Below are 17,206 nucleotides of genomic sequence, written 5' to 3' on the forward strand. Positions count from 1 at the left end.
CTTTGAAGGTGAGGTGGCGTGTTCTGCAAAATGGCATCCTCTGTGCATGATACCAGACAAAACCACATCCAGTTTTCTGATAGAACTGGGCAGGGGACAACCCATACAAATTCATGACAGTCCAGCTTAAAACCAGGCAATTGGCCTGCCTCGGTAACATACAGCTCAGCTGTTCCACAGTAACATTGGGTTTACAGTGCCATCAGGAATCGAAGTACTTAAACCTATTTTTGCCACGAAAGTGAGCAGATCTGACTCCGAATATTCATAGAGCACTTCTCTGTTAAGCCAGCAAGTGCCACTTTCACAGTTGTTTTAGAAGAATAGAGCATCACTTCAGTATTTCTTGAGGGGGAAAAATTGCAAACTCTTTATATTAAATTCATGGATCTTGATGGACAAAAAGTATCAGTTAACCTATAAAACCTAGGGAAAATACAGATCTCTATTTCTCATGAAGGGAAATGTCATTGCTCTTTACTGGGAAGCTGACTGCACTACCATCTGCTGGTGAAACTATTTAGAGCAGTTATAACTTAATTTTTTTCTTAATGTATACCATTTAATAGTTAATGTTACAATTCTGACTGCTCATTTGTCAGATGGTGGCATCAATTCATGTTTTCTTGATGTCTTTGCCACTTGCTTTAAGAAAGTTTATTAAAAGTAGACTATGGGAGAAAGGTACTTTTGAAACTAAATCCCATTTTCAAAAGTCATCATTTAGCTACTTTTGAAAATATTGCTCCATGATAATTCTGTATAGTTTTGGTGGATGGACTCTCTTCTTAGGAGATAGCAATAGACATCCTAGTTTCATAAAAGAAATCTCTCCCATCAGGTCAAACACTACTTCAGCAGGCTGTCAGAGGATCATTTTGTCATTTAACCATATGATGTGTGGGAGTCTGGGCATTAAGACCAACATTCTCAAGCCTGGTTACCTAATGTTGGCCTCCTAAATCCATATGCACTGGTCTAATTTTGTTTCACAGCTGCTGACCCTGGAAGTCAATGGAAGGGCCCAAGTGCCCAATAACTTTGAATATCAGGCCACTTACGCTTGGATGTCTAAATATTAATTTAGACACCTTAACTTTAGGCACTTAAGTTTGAAATTTTTGACCCTATTAATATTGGTATTCAGACACTGAGCAAGATTGTTTTGAACAACATTTGTCTTAATTAGCATGCAGTGTCAGTAGCCCAAATTATGATGGGTACTAACACAGAATTTGTTTACCCAATTGTAGTTACTGTGTAACTTACTCTTTTTTTACCAGTTTATTTTTTTTCCTTGCCGTCATGTTGTTTGCTGCCATTTGTTTGTTGATTTTTTTACCTGTGTGTTGGTTAAACAGTTTAGGAAGGTTATGCTGAACAAAAAGTAGGGCTGAGTGGACTTGTAGGCACTGAAGTTTTACATTGTTTTTGAGTGCAGTTATGTAACAAAAAATTCTACCTTTTTAAAGTTGCACGTTCATGACAGGAGATTGCACTATAGTACTTGTATGATGTGAATTGAAAAATGCTATTTCTGTCATTTTTACAGTGCAAGTAATTGTAATAAAAAATAATATACATTTTGATTTCAATTACAACACAGAATACAATATATATGAAAATGTAGAAAAATATCCCAAATATATTTAATAAATTTTAGTCGGTATTCCGTTGTTTAACAGTGCAATTAAAACTGTGATTAATTGCATTTAATTATTTTGAGTTAATCGCATGAGTTAACTGCAATTAATTGACAGCCCTAATTAGTATATTTAAACTGTTTTCACTCACAGCAATTTTTTCATAGTTTTTGAAAGGAATTATAATAGATGGGTAAGTATAATCCCCATTTTACAGGTAGGGTAGCTGTGGCACAAAGACCTTGAATTATGTGCATGATGTCTCTTGCAGTCAGTGGCATTGAGAAATAGAGTCCAGGAATGTTGACTCCATGCGTTGTGCTCAATCCACTAATCCACAGCTGCCCCTCATGCCCGAAGACATAAACAAATGTGGGAAAATGAGATTACCTTGTGTAACCCTATGTTTTTCATGCTAAGGTTTTGATCCTCAGGCCTGGCTGTTGGAACCCATCACAGTTGCTGCGGGTGGGAGAAATAAAGATGCTGGTTAATGACTCCAGAGGGCCATTACAGCACTGAGAGATCAACCCAGACATGGTCAAGAAACCACAATGGTGCCATTTCCCTAGCTACGCTCTGGGCAGCTTAAGAGCTGTCAGATCTCTCACTTGGGATTCCTCCATGAGGATGGAATCCTCAGATAACCAAACCAGCACTGCAGAGTGGGCTGGAGCAAAGCAGCTGCAGTGGGATCAGGATCTGTCCATATTCAGAACAAGATTACATAGGTATGTAAAATGACATTTTGGCACCTTAAACAACATGGTTTATAGTGTAGCTATAGCCGCCTTTCCTCTTAACAAACACCTTTTATCTAGGGGGACAGCAGTTTGTCTTCCTGTTCCTCCCAACTCCCTTCCACCTGAAGGAGCATTGCTAAAATTAAAGCATAGTAGCCTTGTACTAGAAGTTGGCTGTGCATGGAGTAAATGATACTCTAGCGAGCTCTTCTAAAGCTTTCATAAACCTGCAGGCTGCTCATACCAATAATAAATTCTCACCCTAGGTTCCTCAGAAGTATTCTTGCCCCCGGATCCTATCTTTGGTACGGCTATGTCTGAAAATGAAAACGTTCTTTGTGCCCAACTTCAGTGTTTCCATTTACCCACCCTTCGGCACCATGGTTTACACAGCTGGTACGCTGAAAACTGCTATGAGAAATCTTCGTTCCTCTGCAAAAGGAGTAAGTTGTAATACAATGCAGATAATCGAATAAAAATGTTTGTGCAGATGACTTATAAACACGCAGAGCTCTGAGTAGAAGTCTGTTTTGTCCTTCGTGCCTCTTGTCCTGCACCAATGAATTTCAAACAGCTGCAAAAGTTCTCTGAATTAGTTACCTGTTTAAGTGAAGAATTAACACCATTCGTTGCCAGTTACAGAAAAAAACGATTAAAGCATTTGAATGTAAAAAAGTAAGGCTTTCATTCTAACAGTAACCCTTATTCCCTCTCTTAAGCTGTGTAAAGTTGTCTCTTTAGAGGGATGCCCCTGCTTCACAATCTTTTCAGATGGTATTGAAGGTGGATGGTATTAGTGGCCCTTTTTGGGAGAAAAGTTAAATCATCTTGAGCTGTGGTTGAAATCTGACTTTGTTATAAAGGAAACAGGATAAGATTAACTCTCACAGAAAGGGAGGAGAAAAATAACTCCTATCTCTGGTGCTCTTTGCTGCTTGCACTCTGGGTGCTGAGGAATTGCAGACACAGCACATGGTCTTGACTGCTACTCCTGAGACCTGCCAAACTTCTAACATCTGACTGTTTAAGGCACTGTTTTTAGCTTGGCTTTCTGGTCACTGGTTCTAAGCACAGTGTTTCAATGGCTGGAGTTGTCTTGTCCAGCTAAGCAGGCTGTTAATAGACAGAAGGCAGGAGGTGTAAGACAGGAAAGAGAGGGGGGAGAGAGAGAGAAGATGGGGAAGAAAAATAATACATAAGGGAAGGAATGACAGCAGAAATTGAAGACTTGCATCCTGGGTGGTCAGAATTTAGCCAAAGCTGGTGGAGGTGGTAATACTGTCTGGTTTCCTCTCTCTGACTTGGTCTGATGAAGGCATTGTTCAGGATCACTACAGCAAAGGGCCCAACAGTGGCATTTACGGGTCCTAGGAGGTGGCAGGAGCAGAAGTCTACTTGCCCTGCTGTTTCTTTCAATGACCCTCAGATAAGAAATGTCTAAGACTGGCAGACAACCTTGCATGTCTAGAATCTTTCAGCTTCCTGTCATGCCAGCCCATGGTATTACCATAACCCTTGAGGACTGCTTTTCACAGTTCTCTTAATGTAAGCAATCCAGTTTGTACTTGTTTTTTCATTTGCAGCTTTTGCTTATTTTTAAGCGATGTTACATAGAGGTTGAGTTGGGTGCCTGTTACTCTGGCAGGAAGAGCTGCACGTATGATTTCTTTTGGTGAGGTATTGATACACATTTCTGTTCCAGGCCAGACCTGTGTTGATATCAAAGACAACATTGTTGATGAAGGCTATTATTTCACCCCAAAAGGGGATGACCCGTGTTTGAGCTGTACCTGTCACAATGGGGAACCGGAGATGTGTGTGGCAGCCCTCTGTGAACGGCCCCAGGGTTGTCAGCAGTATCGCAAAGACCCAAAGGAGTGTTGCAAATTTACATGTTTAGACCCAGGTAAATGTTTTAAATTGCATATTTTCGGCTGAGTGAAATGAGGTCTAACGCTCAACTTGATGGCGTCTTTGTAACATGATAACTTTGGAATGCTATTTTCCATCAATTACCACATTCCAGGGAAGGTTCTAGGTATCAGTGGGCACAAACCTCCTTATTTTGGTGCAAATTTGGAAGAGCGGAAAAGCCTGACTTGCAGGCAAAGCAGGCTTCCACTCTGCCTGGTGCTGCAGGCAGAGGAATGGCTCCTGTGGCCCCCTGCTACGTACAGGTCAGAGGCAGCCGCTTGACTTGTAGGGTGGATTGGGGAGTACAGGTGGTGGAGGGAGGAAGTAGGGAAGTGGTAGTGGTGGGGATCTTTGGGGGAAGCAGGGATATGGAAGGGGGTGAACTTGGTGACTGGTGGGCAGCAAATCTGGGACCCTCAAGGAAAGGCAGGGGGGCTGGGAGGATTGGAAGCTGGGCCTGAAGTGTGTGTGTGGGGGGCATCTGGAGATGGGTGGAGAGCACAGACCCTTGCGTGAGGAGAGACAATGTGGGACTCTGGCATGAAGGAAGGGATGAGGAGACTTGCAGGGGCCTTGTGAGGGTGGCACACAGAAAACTGAGGAGAACCAAGATATCTCTCCATCTTGGTGGGGCTTGGTATGTCCTTGACAGAAACATTAATGTTAAGATGATCTTACCAGGAATGGATTAATAAAAGTATCTGAATCAGTATTAGTAGAAAGTAGCCTTTTATTAAACTTGTGGTACGCAGTGCTCCCTCTCCTCTTTCCAGGTGCCTCCGATGATCTGCTCTGATGTTGCTGACACAGAGTGCCCTCCTTTCTCATCATTTACCCCACAGGAATAGCTTCAGGTTCAGTCTGGAGGTGTAACCCAAAAACTTAGACTGGCCAACAGTATCTAAAAGCCTGCTGCTGGTGGGACTGGTGGGACCATCTGTCTGCCCCCTCCCTCCCTCTCAAGTGTCTTATGGTACCTGCTGGCTATCTATGGATAAATGAGGGCAAAACATTCTGCAGTTTTGAGCCTGTTCTTTATATTAGCTGCTGTGCCTAATCCCCAGAGTGTATTTTAATGCATCTTAATTGCATTTGTAACTTTGAATGTTCGTGCTCAGTGCATTTGCAGTGTTGGAGCTGTGTTGATTCCAGGGGATTAGAGAGACAAGTTGTTCAGTATAGACAATTATTTCAGTCTGGAGATAAGCTCATAAGAGGCCGCCTCTTTCTATGTTTTGTGGTATTTAGATGTTGCTTGTGATTATTAGAACTGGGAGCACTGGCTATTGGGAGTCTGAAAGGACAGGAGACAGGAAGGACGGGGGAAGAGTTAGAGGGTGCAGCAGCAGCTTGGTAAAGAGGTTTCCACTTTAAAAATAAAGTCCTGTTGAAGTTTGTTAGTACCTTGCCTGGTTGATACAACATGTTCATCAGCTCTCCAGAGTTGGGGATATTCAATGACATCAAAAGGCAGCAGATTCAAAACTTGTAAGGTTTTGACACAACATGTAATTAGGCTGTGGAATTCATTGCTCCTGGATTTCACTGAGGGTAAAAACATAGCAAGCTTCAAAAAAGGGTTGGATACACAGTTGGATAACACAACTGTTCAGAGTCGTTATAGTTAATGTTATGCTGGAATCTTGGGTACGTCTCCTTTTCTCTGGTGTCTGGGTGTATAATCTTATTCGTGTACTTCTATTATTTTTGTTCTTAAGTTGATTTGTTTCAAGGGCTTTTTGGTGGTGGTTGGTGTTTCAGGATAGAAAGTGGTGTCAGTGGTGTGTCATTCTTACCATATGGTGGAAAGTTCTTGGTATTAGAAATATTGATACCTAGAAAGGTGGTGACAATGAAAATCATTTGGTGCCTTGCCTGCCACATGTATATGTGGTCAATCTCTCAAAACATGTATACAGAGCTCTAGTGAGTGGTGGGCAGGAGCCTATCGTGGTACATATTACCACCACTGACTTGGGGGGATAGAAGAGAAGTCCTAGCACCTTAATTCAGATTAGGAAAGTCTGTAGGTTCAAATGCTTTTGGCTCCCTGCACAGGACCAGCTAGATGAGGAAATTCAAAGGTGATGTAAAGAGGGGTTAAGTTTATATGGCACTGATGAACTTTTGGGGTAGAGGAAAGCTAACAACAAGAGATGTTTCCACCAGAATCAAAGTGAAAACAGCACAGAAAATTGGCAAGTGTTTGATGTTTTTAAACTGGAAGATAGGGAACTGACCCACAGGGTGTGAGGAGCATTCAGGTCCCAGTAATATCTACTAGGAATGTTAGGAACACCAAGAACTCCATATAAACATAAAGGAGTATCTGTATATGGTAGTGAAAGATAGTAGCAATTTCTGTACTGAAATGGAGAAAGGACAGGTTGAAATCAGTGGTACAGGTCAGGGCCAAAATACCCATGATGTCTACTATGAGGTAAATTTAAACCTGATAAATAAACCTGTATATGCCTGTATACCAGTGCACAAAGCTTAGAAACAGAAATAGGTGACCTAGAATGCCTAGCAATGGAAGGGCACTTTGCCATCAGTGTTGCTAGGATTCTGGGAATTATAAACTAGTGAATTCTTATTTCAGTACTGAGTGAATTGGTTGAAAATTTACAAATCTAGATCAGTGGTTCTCAGCCAGGGGTACGCAGAGGTCTTCCAGGAGGTCCATCAGCTCATCTAGATATTTGCCTAGTTTTACAACAGGCTACATAAAGAGCACTAGCGAAGTCAGTACAAATTAAAATTTCATACTGACAATGACTTGTTATATTGTACTATGTACTATATGCTAAAATGTAAATTCAATATTAATGTTCCAATTGATTTATTTTATAATGTTCTAAAATGAGGAAAGTAAGCAATTTTTTAGTAATACTGTGTTATGGCAGTTGTATTTTTGTCTGATTTTGTAAGCAAATAACTTTTAAGTGAGGTGAAACTTGAGACTCCTGAAAGGTGTACAGTAGTCTAGAAAGGTTGAGCCACTGATCTAGATGCGGTAAATAAGCAGGGTTTCTATAATGAAAAATAATCTCCAGTCCAGAACTCTGAGCATGTCATTATCTAGTGCAGTGGCTCTCAAACTTTTTTTATTGGTGACCCCTTTCACATAACAAGCCTCTGAGTGTGACCCCCCCCCCCATAAATTAAAAACACTTTTTTTATATATTTAACATTATTATAAATGCTGCAGCAAAGTGGGGCTTAGGGTGGAGGTTGACAGCTCGCGACCCTCCCCCCCCCGTAATAACCTCGTGACCCCTTGAGAGGTCCTGATCTAGTGGATAAAAGGGAGTTGCTAAACTATAAAGAGAAACTCTTCCTTCAAGCCGGCCAGCAACTGCTGCAGATTAGGGGAAAAAAACACTTCCTATGGACAGATTTTCATGACTGTCCATTACAGAAATTCTTGCACTTTCCTCTGAAGCATCTAAGTACTAGCCACTTCTAGACCCTGAATGTTGGACCAGATAGACCACTAGTGTGATCTGGTCTGGCAATTCCAGTATACCTTGACTCAGACAGCAAACAGAAGCTTTTGAGCTTGTGGCTTTTTTGTTTTGTTTTGTTTTCCAGTAATGTTAAGTAAAGACCATCTGAGTTTATTTTTAACAAACCTATTCACTCTTCAAAGTTTCCCCTGGTTTTCGTTTAGAGTAGCATGATGCTACTGTTTGTCAAAATTCAATCAGAACAATAGCTTTGAACAAAGCAGGCTGGACTAGTACTCATTTGTTTTTTAGTGTGTGCTAGCCAGTAGATGGTGCTGTTTATCACTGAACAGAATTTGGTGCAAATAATCTGATAATTTTATTAGATTCAGTTATTTTAAAAAAGCAAATGTTCTCACTGTTCTTTTCATTCTTCTGTACCAGCCCAGTCATTTGGATATACTTCATTCAAACCAGCAAGTGGGGAGAGAGCACTCTATGCAATTTGACATCCCCTGCTATGTAAGGTGCTTGCCAGGTCAGATTCCCCACTTGTTTCATCTTCATTAGGTGGAATAGTTCTAGGTAACTGAGAGTATTTGGAGTTCTCAAAGACTAGGCAGACTGACAACATAAAAAAAATCCTGAGTCATTTAGAAAGGTTTTCTATAAGTTACTTCCTGATTTCAGACTGGTATTGCACTTTTGCACAGTGTCTAACTGAAGCTTCAGTGCCCATGGCCTCTCATACATTAACTACTATGCAAATAAGTATACAGATTGGCTAAGATCCATAACTCTCTATAACGAGGGTTACAGCCAAAATGAGAAGGTGCAGTCTCTGTGGAGCCACAACGTTTAACCCAACATGGCCAATTCCTTTTGCCTCAATTATTTTAAGGGACTTCGGCCATCTAAAAGCAAGAGATAGGAAATGTATACCTGGAGTACCCAGCAGGTGCCTTTCTCTCACTGATAAGCTTCAGTGAGGTAGGGATTATCTTCTCTGCTACATCACCTAACTGGCACAAGAGAAACCTTTGCCTTAGAGCACTCATACCACAATGTTTTGTGGGTTTTTTTGCTTAGGGGGAGAAAGGACTAATGTTTACTTGGTATTAAGGTGCATCAGACTTTGTGTTGGTAAAAATACTGTGTACTGTGAGTTATGGTTTTACAGGATGGTCCAGGAGAAATTGATCTAAGCTTTCTTGCTTGCATTTGTCTAAGCATCTATTGATTCTGTCTTCTCAAGGGAATTATTGGATGATTATGGCTTTGGGTTCCAGGTACTAGCTGCTTATATGCAGGTATAATGCAAGAAGTAGTTATAAATTGTGCAGAAGAGCTTCAGTAATCACTCAGTACACATGTAACATACTGATCACTTGAACAGATATTTGAAAGCTGTTTTTTTTTGTTCTTGGGCCGTACAAATTGAAATTCATTCCGCACTGTGTTACTTGTAAGTTGGGATGTGAATTTAAGTCTTGGTTTCCCTTTAAAAGGGGCTTATTAAAAAAACATGTTTTTAATTTGTGTGACTTTTTTGCATAATAAAATCACCTAATTATACTTCAGGTTACAAAAGATGTAGTTGTGTTTCAGAACACTCTACTGTATGGAACGTGTGGAGATTCTCTGAGTGTGTGGCAATAGAAACCAAGCAAGTGCTTATCGGCTACAAATCTATCCGGAAGCCATGCTTGTCATAAGACTGATCTGTAAGTCATGTTCATGATTAAAAACTGCTAGCTTCTTCCTGTTTTATCAGTCACATTCAGCATGAAAGTTAAGCTTAAACTTGCACTAGGAAGGGGTGGGGGGAATGACAGCTTTCCTCCCGCTATTATCAGCAATGTTAAGATTTGCCTATACCCAAGCACCAAATTCTTATCTTAAACTATTTTAGTGCAACATCAGCCAACAGACAGAATTGAGATAACCAGGGATAACCTTGCTGCAGTGTTCTTTAATCCTTGTTTATGCTGTGGATTTTAACTATTTCATGAATGCAATTTTTGAAGAGTATATTTTACCTCTCTGTACTCCCTGTCTTAAGACACTTCATTCTCTAGTGAAACTGACAACACCTTAGAAATAGCGTTGTATTCTTGTCTGAGAAGCTAGTTTTATTTTATTAACTAACTTAATTGTTGGGGAAGAGATTCATTAAGCAGCTGTAAAACTTAGTTCATAATAAAGTCTGCTCTGGTGGTGTTCAACACTGACATTTTGAAATGAAGCATGTCAATTTTCCCCTCTGGGGTTTTACAGATATTAGGTGACTAAACTAGTAAGTTGCTTTCTTTAATCAGCTTAGATTTGTTTTTGTGAAATATTTCTGGATCTCTTCCCAAAACCCCATCTCAGGAGAAACAAAACTGTTTAATTTGCGTCCTGTTGATTAGTAGTCATCCAAAGAGAGACCATGGGGAAATAAATCTTGCTGCTGAGTTGGCAGATTGTAAGCTCTTGCTGTCTGAGTGGGGAAGCAGCAACTGTAATAGTACACAAGACTATTTTTTAAAGGAATTAGGAAGGGAGGAAACCCTTCAGTCCTAGGAATTTGCTGAGCAGTCACATCTGCAATACTTCCGAAGACACTTTATCCTTTTGACTCGTTGAGGAAGAATTATTGTAGTGCCTTGCATTTACAATACCGCAGCTGAGGGGAAGTATGTATGTGGTTCTATTTGCTCTCTGTGGGTGTGACAAAGTAATATATTTGTGTGACATCTGTTCAGACAGATCCTCCCATATCTTTCAGTGTATTTTGTTTCTTTTAATATTTCTATGAATTAGCGAGCTCAGTGTGTAGAAGCCTCTGTAGTGAATGTAAATTGATGCATAGTCATAGGATACTGTTGCTGTCTCCAGTTCCGGAAAGCTGTCGTACACTCAGCTGCCAGCATTTGGTGAAATATACAATTTGGGAATAAAATGTCACACTAGAGACCTATGTTCCATACCTCTATAAAAGTAGAGTAGAATGCTTTCCATTGCCACTCTTTATCCAGGATTTGGTTTATGATAGTCCCTTATCAGGCCAAGCCGGCAGAATTTTTCTAGGCAAACCTTTCCGGACCATGACAAGGATCACTTTGAAAGAGGGCTGTGACCAGAAATGGGCTGAGACTTGCAGCCGTGGTAGATGTCAAGAGAATACATGGAAGCAGAAGTAGGCAGTATATTGTGTTGTCGGCAGGGGTGAAGGGGTGAGTTGGGGATGACCACAAACTCATGATTGCGAGCAAAAAGAGGAAGGCTGTTGTGTTTAGTGTGTTCACACTGAGCAAATGAGGTTAAAGGGGCAGCTTTAGATAAGTGAAAATGAGAATTTGATAAATTCACTTAACTTTTTGTTGTGTGCCATTGGAGGAAGCAGTGACGAGCTAAAGATGAGGATACTGGAGAGGAAGATAGATAGGAAAGGGAGGCTGAAGAAGCTTGTTAAAGCTATTCTCTTACAGCGAAAGTAGAAAAAGTGCTGTTTCATTTACATTGTTAAACACCGAAAACTAGGAGAATAGCAGAAAGGAAAATCAGATGGCAGGTGAGGTAGGTTTTATATCCAGATTTATTGTTGATACATTTGTAAAAATACTGAAAATGTAAGTAATTTGCAAACCCTCCATGTGATCTATAGCTATTTGGGTGGTTGCTTAGTTGCTGCTTGTGATTAAGCTTAGGAAAGCAAGATAGTTCTGGGTTACGATGGCAAGTCAGGAGGGTTGGTAAAGCAATTTGGTCAAAATACAAGATTTCCTAAAGGATACATCTCTCTTGCTGAATTTGACAGAAAACGAAGGAAAAGACTTGGAAGAACCTCATCATACATCCCCACTTCCACTGCCTTTTCAGAAAAACACACACACACACTTTGTAAAATGGCACTTAAACCATTTCAAGGTAAATTTTACTATATTTCAAACATCAGGCAGCAACTAAAGAGCAGTTCAAGCTGGGAATGGTGGTTTGGGATGAATAAGCTATTGCGTGGGGTGGGCTTCTATTAAGAATTAAAAATAAGATTGTGTGTGTGTTAGCTGTGAGACGGTAATTTATAGAAACAGAAGCAATGTGTACAAACACTAGAGGTGGAATTCATAACCTCAGAAACACATAGAAAATAAACCTATTTGAAATATTTCACAGTTGTAACCTCATCTGAAGTTTTATTACTATAATCGCACCAACGCAGAATACAAATAGGAGTACATCATGCAGATGACATTTTTTTGTGTTAATTTTATTATCTAAAGTTAAGTAGTTCAGTCTTAGACTCAAACTGTAAAAGACCTTTTTCCAAAAATTCCTTGTATTAAGTCTCTAATACATCCACATACAAAAGTCTGACTTGTGCTAAGATTCTATTAATCTGTCGTAAGTGAGTGATCCGTAAAATGCAACATAGGAAGCTGGGGAATGTACAGCTGTAAAAGAGCAGCCCTTCCAAGGGACAGCAGCACTGAAGGCAGTGCCCAGTTAGTAATTGTAAAATGGTATTCCTTAGCCCAGTTGCTTATGTTCCCATGTGCTCTGGCTGTTCTTTGGATCAAGTGATTTGTTTTCAAAGTCAATTATAGAATTGTGCTCATTTTATAAAATAACTTGGAGCATGACATAAAAAGTGCTGGAGATTTGTAGTGAAGTTCATTTGAGAAGCACAGTACTTAGGATAAGATTTCAACCCTTCCAACAGCTCATGTGCAGAAGTTTGCCGAGATCAGTGTAATCACTGCTTTTATTTAACAGCAATATGCAGGTAATATACAGCTGTGTCCTCTTCATCCGGTGCAGACAGTCCTGTCTCTTAGCCATTGCTGTACCTGAAAGAAAAAAAGCATGGATAAAGCTAAATCCAGGCAAAATTGAACGGCTACCTTTCATTTGATATAAGACTGGCTGCTAATCAAGATAGGATGCAGTCTTTGAGTCATGTAGAACTCCTCTCTGATCCTGAACATCCAGGTAACAGTCACTAAAAATGCTTTCCATCTTTGGCTAGCAAGAAGACTGCTGAATCCTCGGACAGTGGATCTAGCTTTTGTGGACTATCTGATGGACATCTTCAGGTTGGACTGTTGTAATTGCTTCTATGTGGGAATAGGCAGAAAGTTCACAGCAGCTCATCCCTGAAGTAAAAGAAGCCAAACAGAGCATGTCTGCAAAATGCACTGACTCCATGTTCACTTCCAGGTTCTGATGCTGATCTACAAAGGCCTTAATGGATAGGTCCACATTATCTCAAAGATGTCCTCTCCCTCTGCAGCCCACCACCGGCATTTCAGTTGTCTGGCACACTGCACCTAACAAAGCCATGGGGTCACGAGAGCTAGAGGCAGAACCCTCTCAACAGATGACTCAAGTCTCCGGAATGGAGACCAGGAAGAGTTCAACACTTGCTGTCTAGAAGTTTCATGTCAGGACTCTTTGCCAAAGCCACAGTGACTGCATAAACTCGCAGCGCTTGCAGACATAGAAGCTGAAGTGAAAGTAGAATGGAGCATTGACGATCACTTTGGGGCATATATCACTAGTTTGTTAGTATTTGTTCATGTAAAACACCTAAGTTCTGCTGTGATATGTGCTTTATAAATGCCCAGATTCAGCACTTGCTGCCGGCTTTGGTATCTCAGCATCCTGTCTTGCACGTTTTGAAACACAACTTATTTCCAACTTCAGTGAGTTAATTTAAAAGTTAAAGTAGCTGTAATAAGAACATGATTTGAATTGTGACCGTATCAAGTTTCAATATGTACGTCTAACTCGGTTAAAAATTTAAACCTTTTTAAAGTTTAAAAAACTCCTACTGTATTTTAAAAAGGCTGTAGATTAGAGCCAGGTAATACCATTTGTAGTGTCAGCGTTAACTGTGTTCTGGAAGTAGGACCAAGGGCAGACTCCAGGCTGTTCAGGAAGTTCTGCTGGAACGTTCAAGCAGTCTGTGGTGAGCACTGCCATTCTGTGATAACAGTGGAGAAGATTTTAGGGCTTGCAGAGGCTTTACTTTCTATACCTGTCATGTTTGGCAGAGTATTATGGCATATGGCTTTCTGTGGAGTGGTGTCTAATTAGAATATGGGGATGGTATGTTCAGATGAACAGCCTAACCTACCACTGTCTTGGGATTTGAAACTGCTTACTTACCAGGCTTCTACGTCATCACAGTACTTAAAAAACCCTTTTATCTTTATTAACATAACATGTGGTAGCAATTCAAAAGTGAACGAGGCAATAATTTATACAATAAGTGATTAGTCAGCTAAACGTGGTATTTTGTGATATTCGTTAGCACTTGTAACAACAAAGATTTGCAGTTTGGCCTTTCATGCAGGCCTTCTTTTAAACTATCCTCTTCCTATAAATGGATTCTCCTATCTCTGACGCAGCTGACAAGGAGAAGGCATGTGGGAGACATAGTCTGAGTTGGGTGGGCCAGGTAGTGGCTAGTGGATCTGTGAGCTGCCCTGATTCAGTGGCTACAAACCAGTCTGTGGAATGTTTATTTGGGAGAGATGTGCGCACCTGGGCTTCTAGTTAGTAGAGCTTGTGTTTGCAATAACTGCTGTGGCCAAGTTGGACAAATGCCCATGTCCTGCTTCAGTCCCCTCCTAACCCTGTGGTATTCCTCTACTCAAAGGCCTTTAACATGAGATTTATGTGAGGGGACAGGATTTGGCCACCTGTGTATATTTTCATACAAAATATCTGCATGTGTACCCTCTGAAAAATGACGATGATTCTTATTTATGGTACAAATAACACACACTTCTGGTGCATGCCATTTGAGGAGCATGGATACTTTCTCAGCAGGAAGTCCAAGGATCTGGAACTAGTGGATATGGCGTAGAAGTGGGAGTGTAGATATCTGATCCAATTCCTGGATCTGCCATTGGCTTGCAGCGTGACCTTGAGCAAATTTCTTACGACTTTCTCCCTCAATTTCCTCACTACTTAAATAGGGATAATGATGTTGACCCATCTTTTTGAAGCACGTTGAGAGCGACACATGAAAAGCACTACCAGTATATAAATGCAGAGTCTGATGATGATCTCCTCTAGGTGATATGTAAAACATTCCCATTCATACAGATGGATAAATTGAAATTCAAAAGAATAGTGACCTGTCCAAGATCAGACATGAAGGTTATGGTAGAGCTGGGAATAGAACCCAGATTTCCTAATTCTCAGGCCTTTCCCTTAACCGTAGGACTGACCTTTACTCTCTTGGCGCACAGATCTATTGACTGTCTGGTGCAAACAAAGATCAGTATCTGAAATGCTCTTAAACCTCTGCTTTTCTCCTTTCCATGTCATGCAAGACTTTCATCTATAGTCTTAAGCACTTGGTTCCACTGTGCCGGATAACAAATTTAAAGGGAATCCAGATTCGTTACAATGGATGGATTTCCTAATAACTTTTTAATATACAATTTTCTGCATGTATGAAATATAGATGAGTTTAAAACCTAGTTATTAATCTTCTTCACTCTAGGTTCATACTTCCCCAGTATTGAAAGAAAACTTCAAGAAAAATAACACTTGGTGAAAGTAATAATTGTGTTTTTGTTTTTTGTTTTTAATTAAATTCACCTAACAGATGGCAACAGTTTATTTGACTCGATGGCAAGTGGAATGCGGCTGATAGTAAGCTGCATTTCCTCCTTCCTTATCTTATCTCTGCTGCTCTTCATGGTCCACCGGCTGCGCCAGAGACGCAGAGAGCGCATTGAGTCTTTGATTGGAGTAAATTGTAAGTATTCTGTAACTGCAGTTTTAGCCAGTTGTGTTGGTCCCAGGTAATATCTTCTATTGGACCCACTTTGTTGGTGAGAGAGACCAGCTTTTGAGCTTACACAGAGCTCTTCAGGTCTGGGAAATGTACTCAAAGGGTGTGTCTGCACTGCAATTAAACACCCGTGGGTGGCCTGTGTCAGCTGACGTGGGCTTGTGGGGCTCAGGTTGCAGGGCTGTAAAATGTGTAGACGCTTGGACTGGAGCCTGGGCACTGGGATCCTTCCCCATTTACTCATCACCGGATACGCCTGGGAGCTTAAATTCATAACTTTGCTAGGTACTAAAAATCCTGGACTGAATAGAGACACTGATTTATAGCTGTCCCCTTCACCTTGAGTGGTCCCTTGAAATACGTGTTAACGAATTATACTAAACAATCTGTTCCATCTTGTGTCTAGCTGTGACACTGAGTACACTTCCCAGCTGAAGAGCAGCTCTGTGTGAGCTTGGCTCTCCCCACCAGAAGTTGGTCCAATAAAAGAGATTGCTTCACCTCCCACATTGCAGTTCTAGCTCAGTGCTTCCAAAGCGGATTAACCTCAACTGCACACAGGCATCTCAGTGTGGAATCCAAGTGTCCACATGGAGTGATAGTGCGCCTTACATTCACAGCCTACCTGTTGCACACTAACTTCCCCATGGTTTCCCTGTGTAGACAAGCCCTTAGTAATAGAATTACAAGTCTCTACCATGTAAAGAGAGCAAGTGGAAATGGGAGTCTGGCTATGAGCTGACCTGTTCAGTGGCTGTATCTGAACACCTCTGCATACTGGCTCGAATTGTCATGTTTTTCAAAAAATTTAATTCTGTGGGACATGCCTGATCTTTCTAAAGATCTTGTACTGACACAAGTCTTGTTTCTCCTTCTGTATTGGTAGGCTAATGGGTAGGAATGTTAGTTAATGTGCCTGATTAGTATGCTTGCTCACATGATAAAGTCCTCATTTGACATGGTAGCCTTATCAAGTGTTCCAACATTCTTCTCTTTATCCATTCGTTGAGGGAATATCAATGGTAATAACATTTGTACCATGCCCAAAGGTGTGCTTGGGTACCTTGTAGAACAAACAGACAAGATCCCTACCTGAAGGAGCTTTAAAGTTTAGAATTTAGATATGACATGGGTGAGGACAAACAAGTGGGGAGAGAGAAATTCTAGATGTTTCGTGATGGTTTGCTAAGGTTTATATATGCTTCTGGATGAATGACATTTAGGCATGGCAGTAGCATTGTGGGATTTAGGGTGAATTTGAATGAGGCAAAAGTATGGCTTCATTATGTAGGTTTTAAGAGAGATTCTGTGAATAAGGGGCAGAATGGAAGAAGGCTCAGAGGTGGGCCTTAGTCTGGAGGGAAAGGAAATGAGATAAAGCCACATTTTCTCATATTTTATTCTTTTAAACAGTGCACCATTTTAACTTGGGCCGCAGGATGCCTGGTTTTGATTATGGTCCAGATGGTTTCGGAACTGGCCTTACTCCGCTGCATCTTTCAGATGACGGGGAAGGCGGGGCATTTCATTTCCATGACCCCCCACCGCCCTATACAGCTTACAAATATCCTGATATTCAGCATCCGGATGACCCGCCTCCTCCCTATGAGGCTTCCATCAATCCAGACAGTATCCTTTGTTCTACTCCAGGTACGTGGGCAG

The 17,206-nt window shown here is 40.9% G+C and overlaps 1 protein-coding gene across 8 annotated transcripts in view; it reads left to right on the forward strand.

Moving 5' to 3' along the window:
* The window catches only part of DGCR2 (DiGeorge syndrome critical region gene 2), a 97,922-nt gene that overhangs the window by 75,506 nt on the left and 5,210 nt on the right, over positions 1 to 17,206 (forward strand). For all 8 annotated transcript variants that reach the window (XM_039505596.1, XM_039505597.1, XM_039505595.1 and 5 more), the window contains 4 exons: positions 2,653 to 2,829; positions 4,089 to 4,292; positions 15,356 to 15,508; positions 16,958 to 17,194. In XM_039505596.1, coding sequence (XP_039361530.1) covers positions 2,653 to 2,829; positions 4,089 to 4,292; positions 15,356 to 15,508; positions 16,958 to 17,194 — 771 coding nt within the window. The remainder of the gene's footprint in view (positions 1 to 2,652; positions 2,830 to 4,088; positions 4,293 to 15,355; positions 15,509 to 16,957; positions 17,195 to 17,206) is intronic.

This window comes from Mauremys reevesii, linkage group 18 (genome assembly GCF_016161935.1).
Source record: "Mauremys reevesii isolate NIE-2019 linkage group 18, ASM1616193v1, whole genome shotgun sequence".
Classification (NCBI taxonomy): Eukaryota; Metazoa; Chordata; order Testudines; family Geoemydidae; genus Mauremys; species Mauremys reevesii.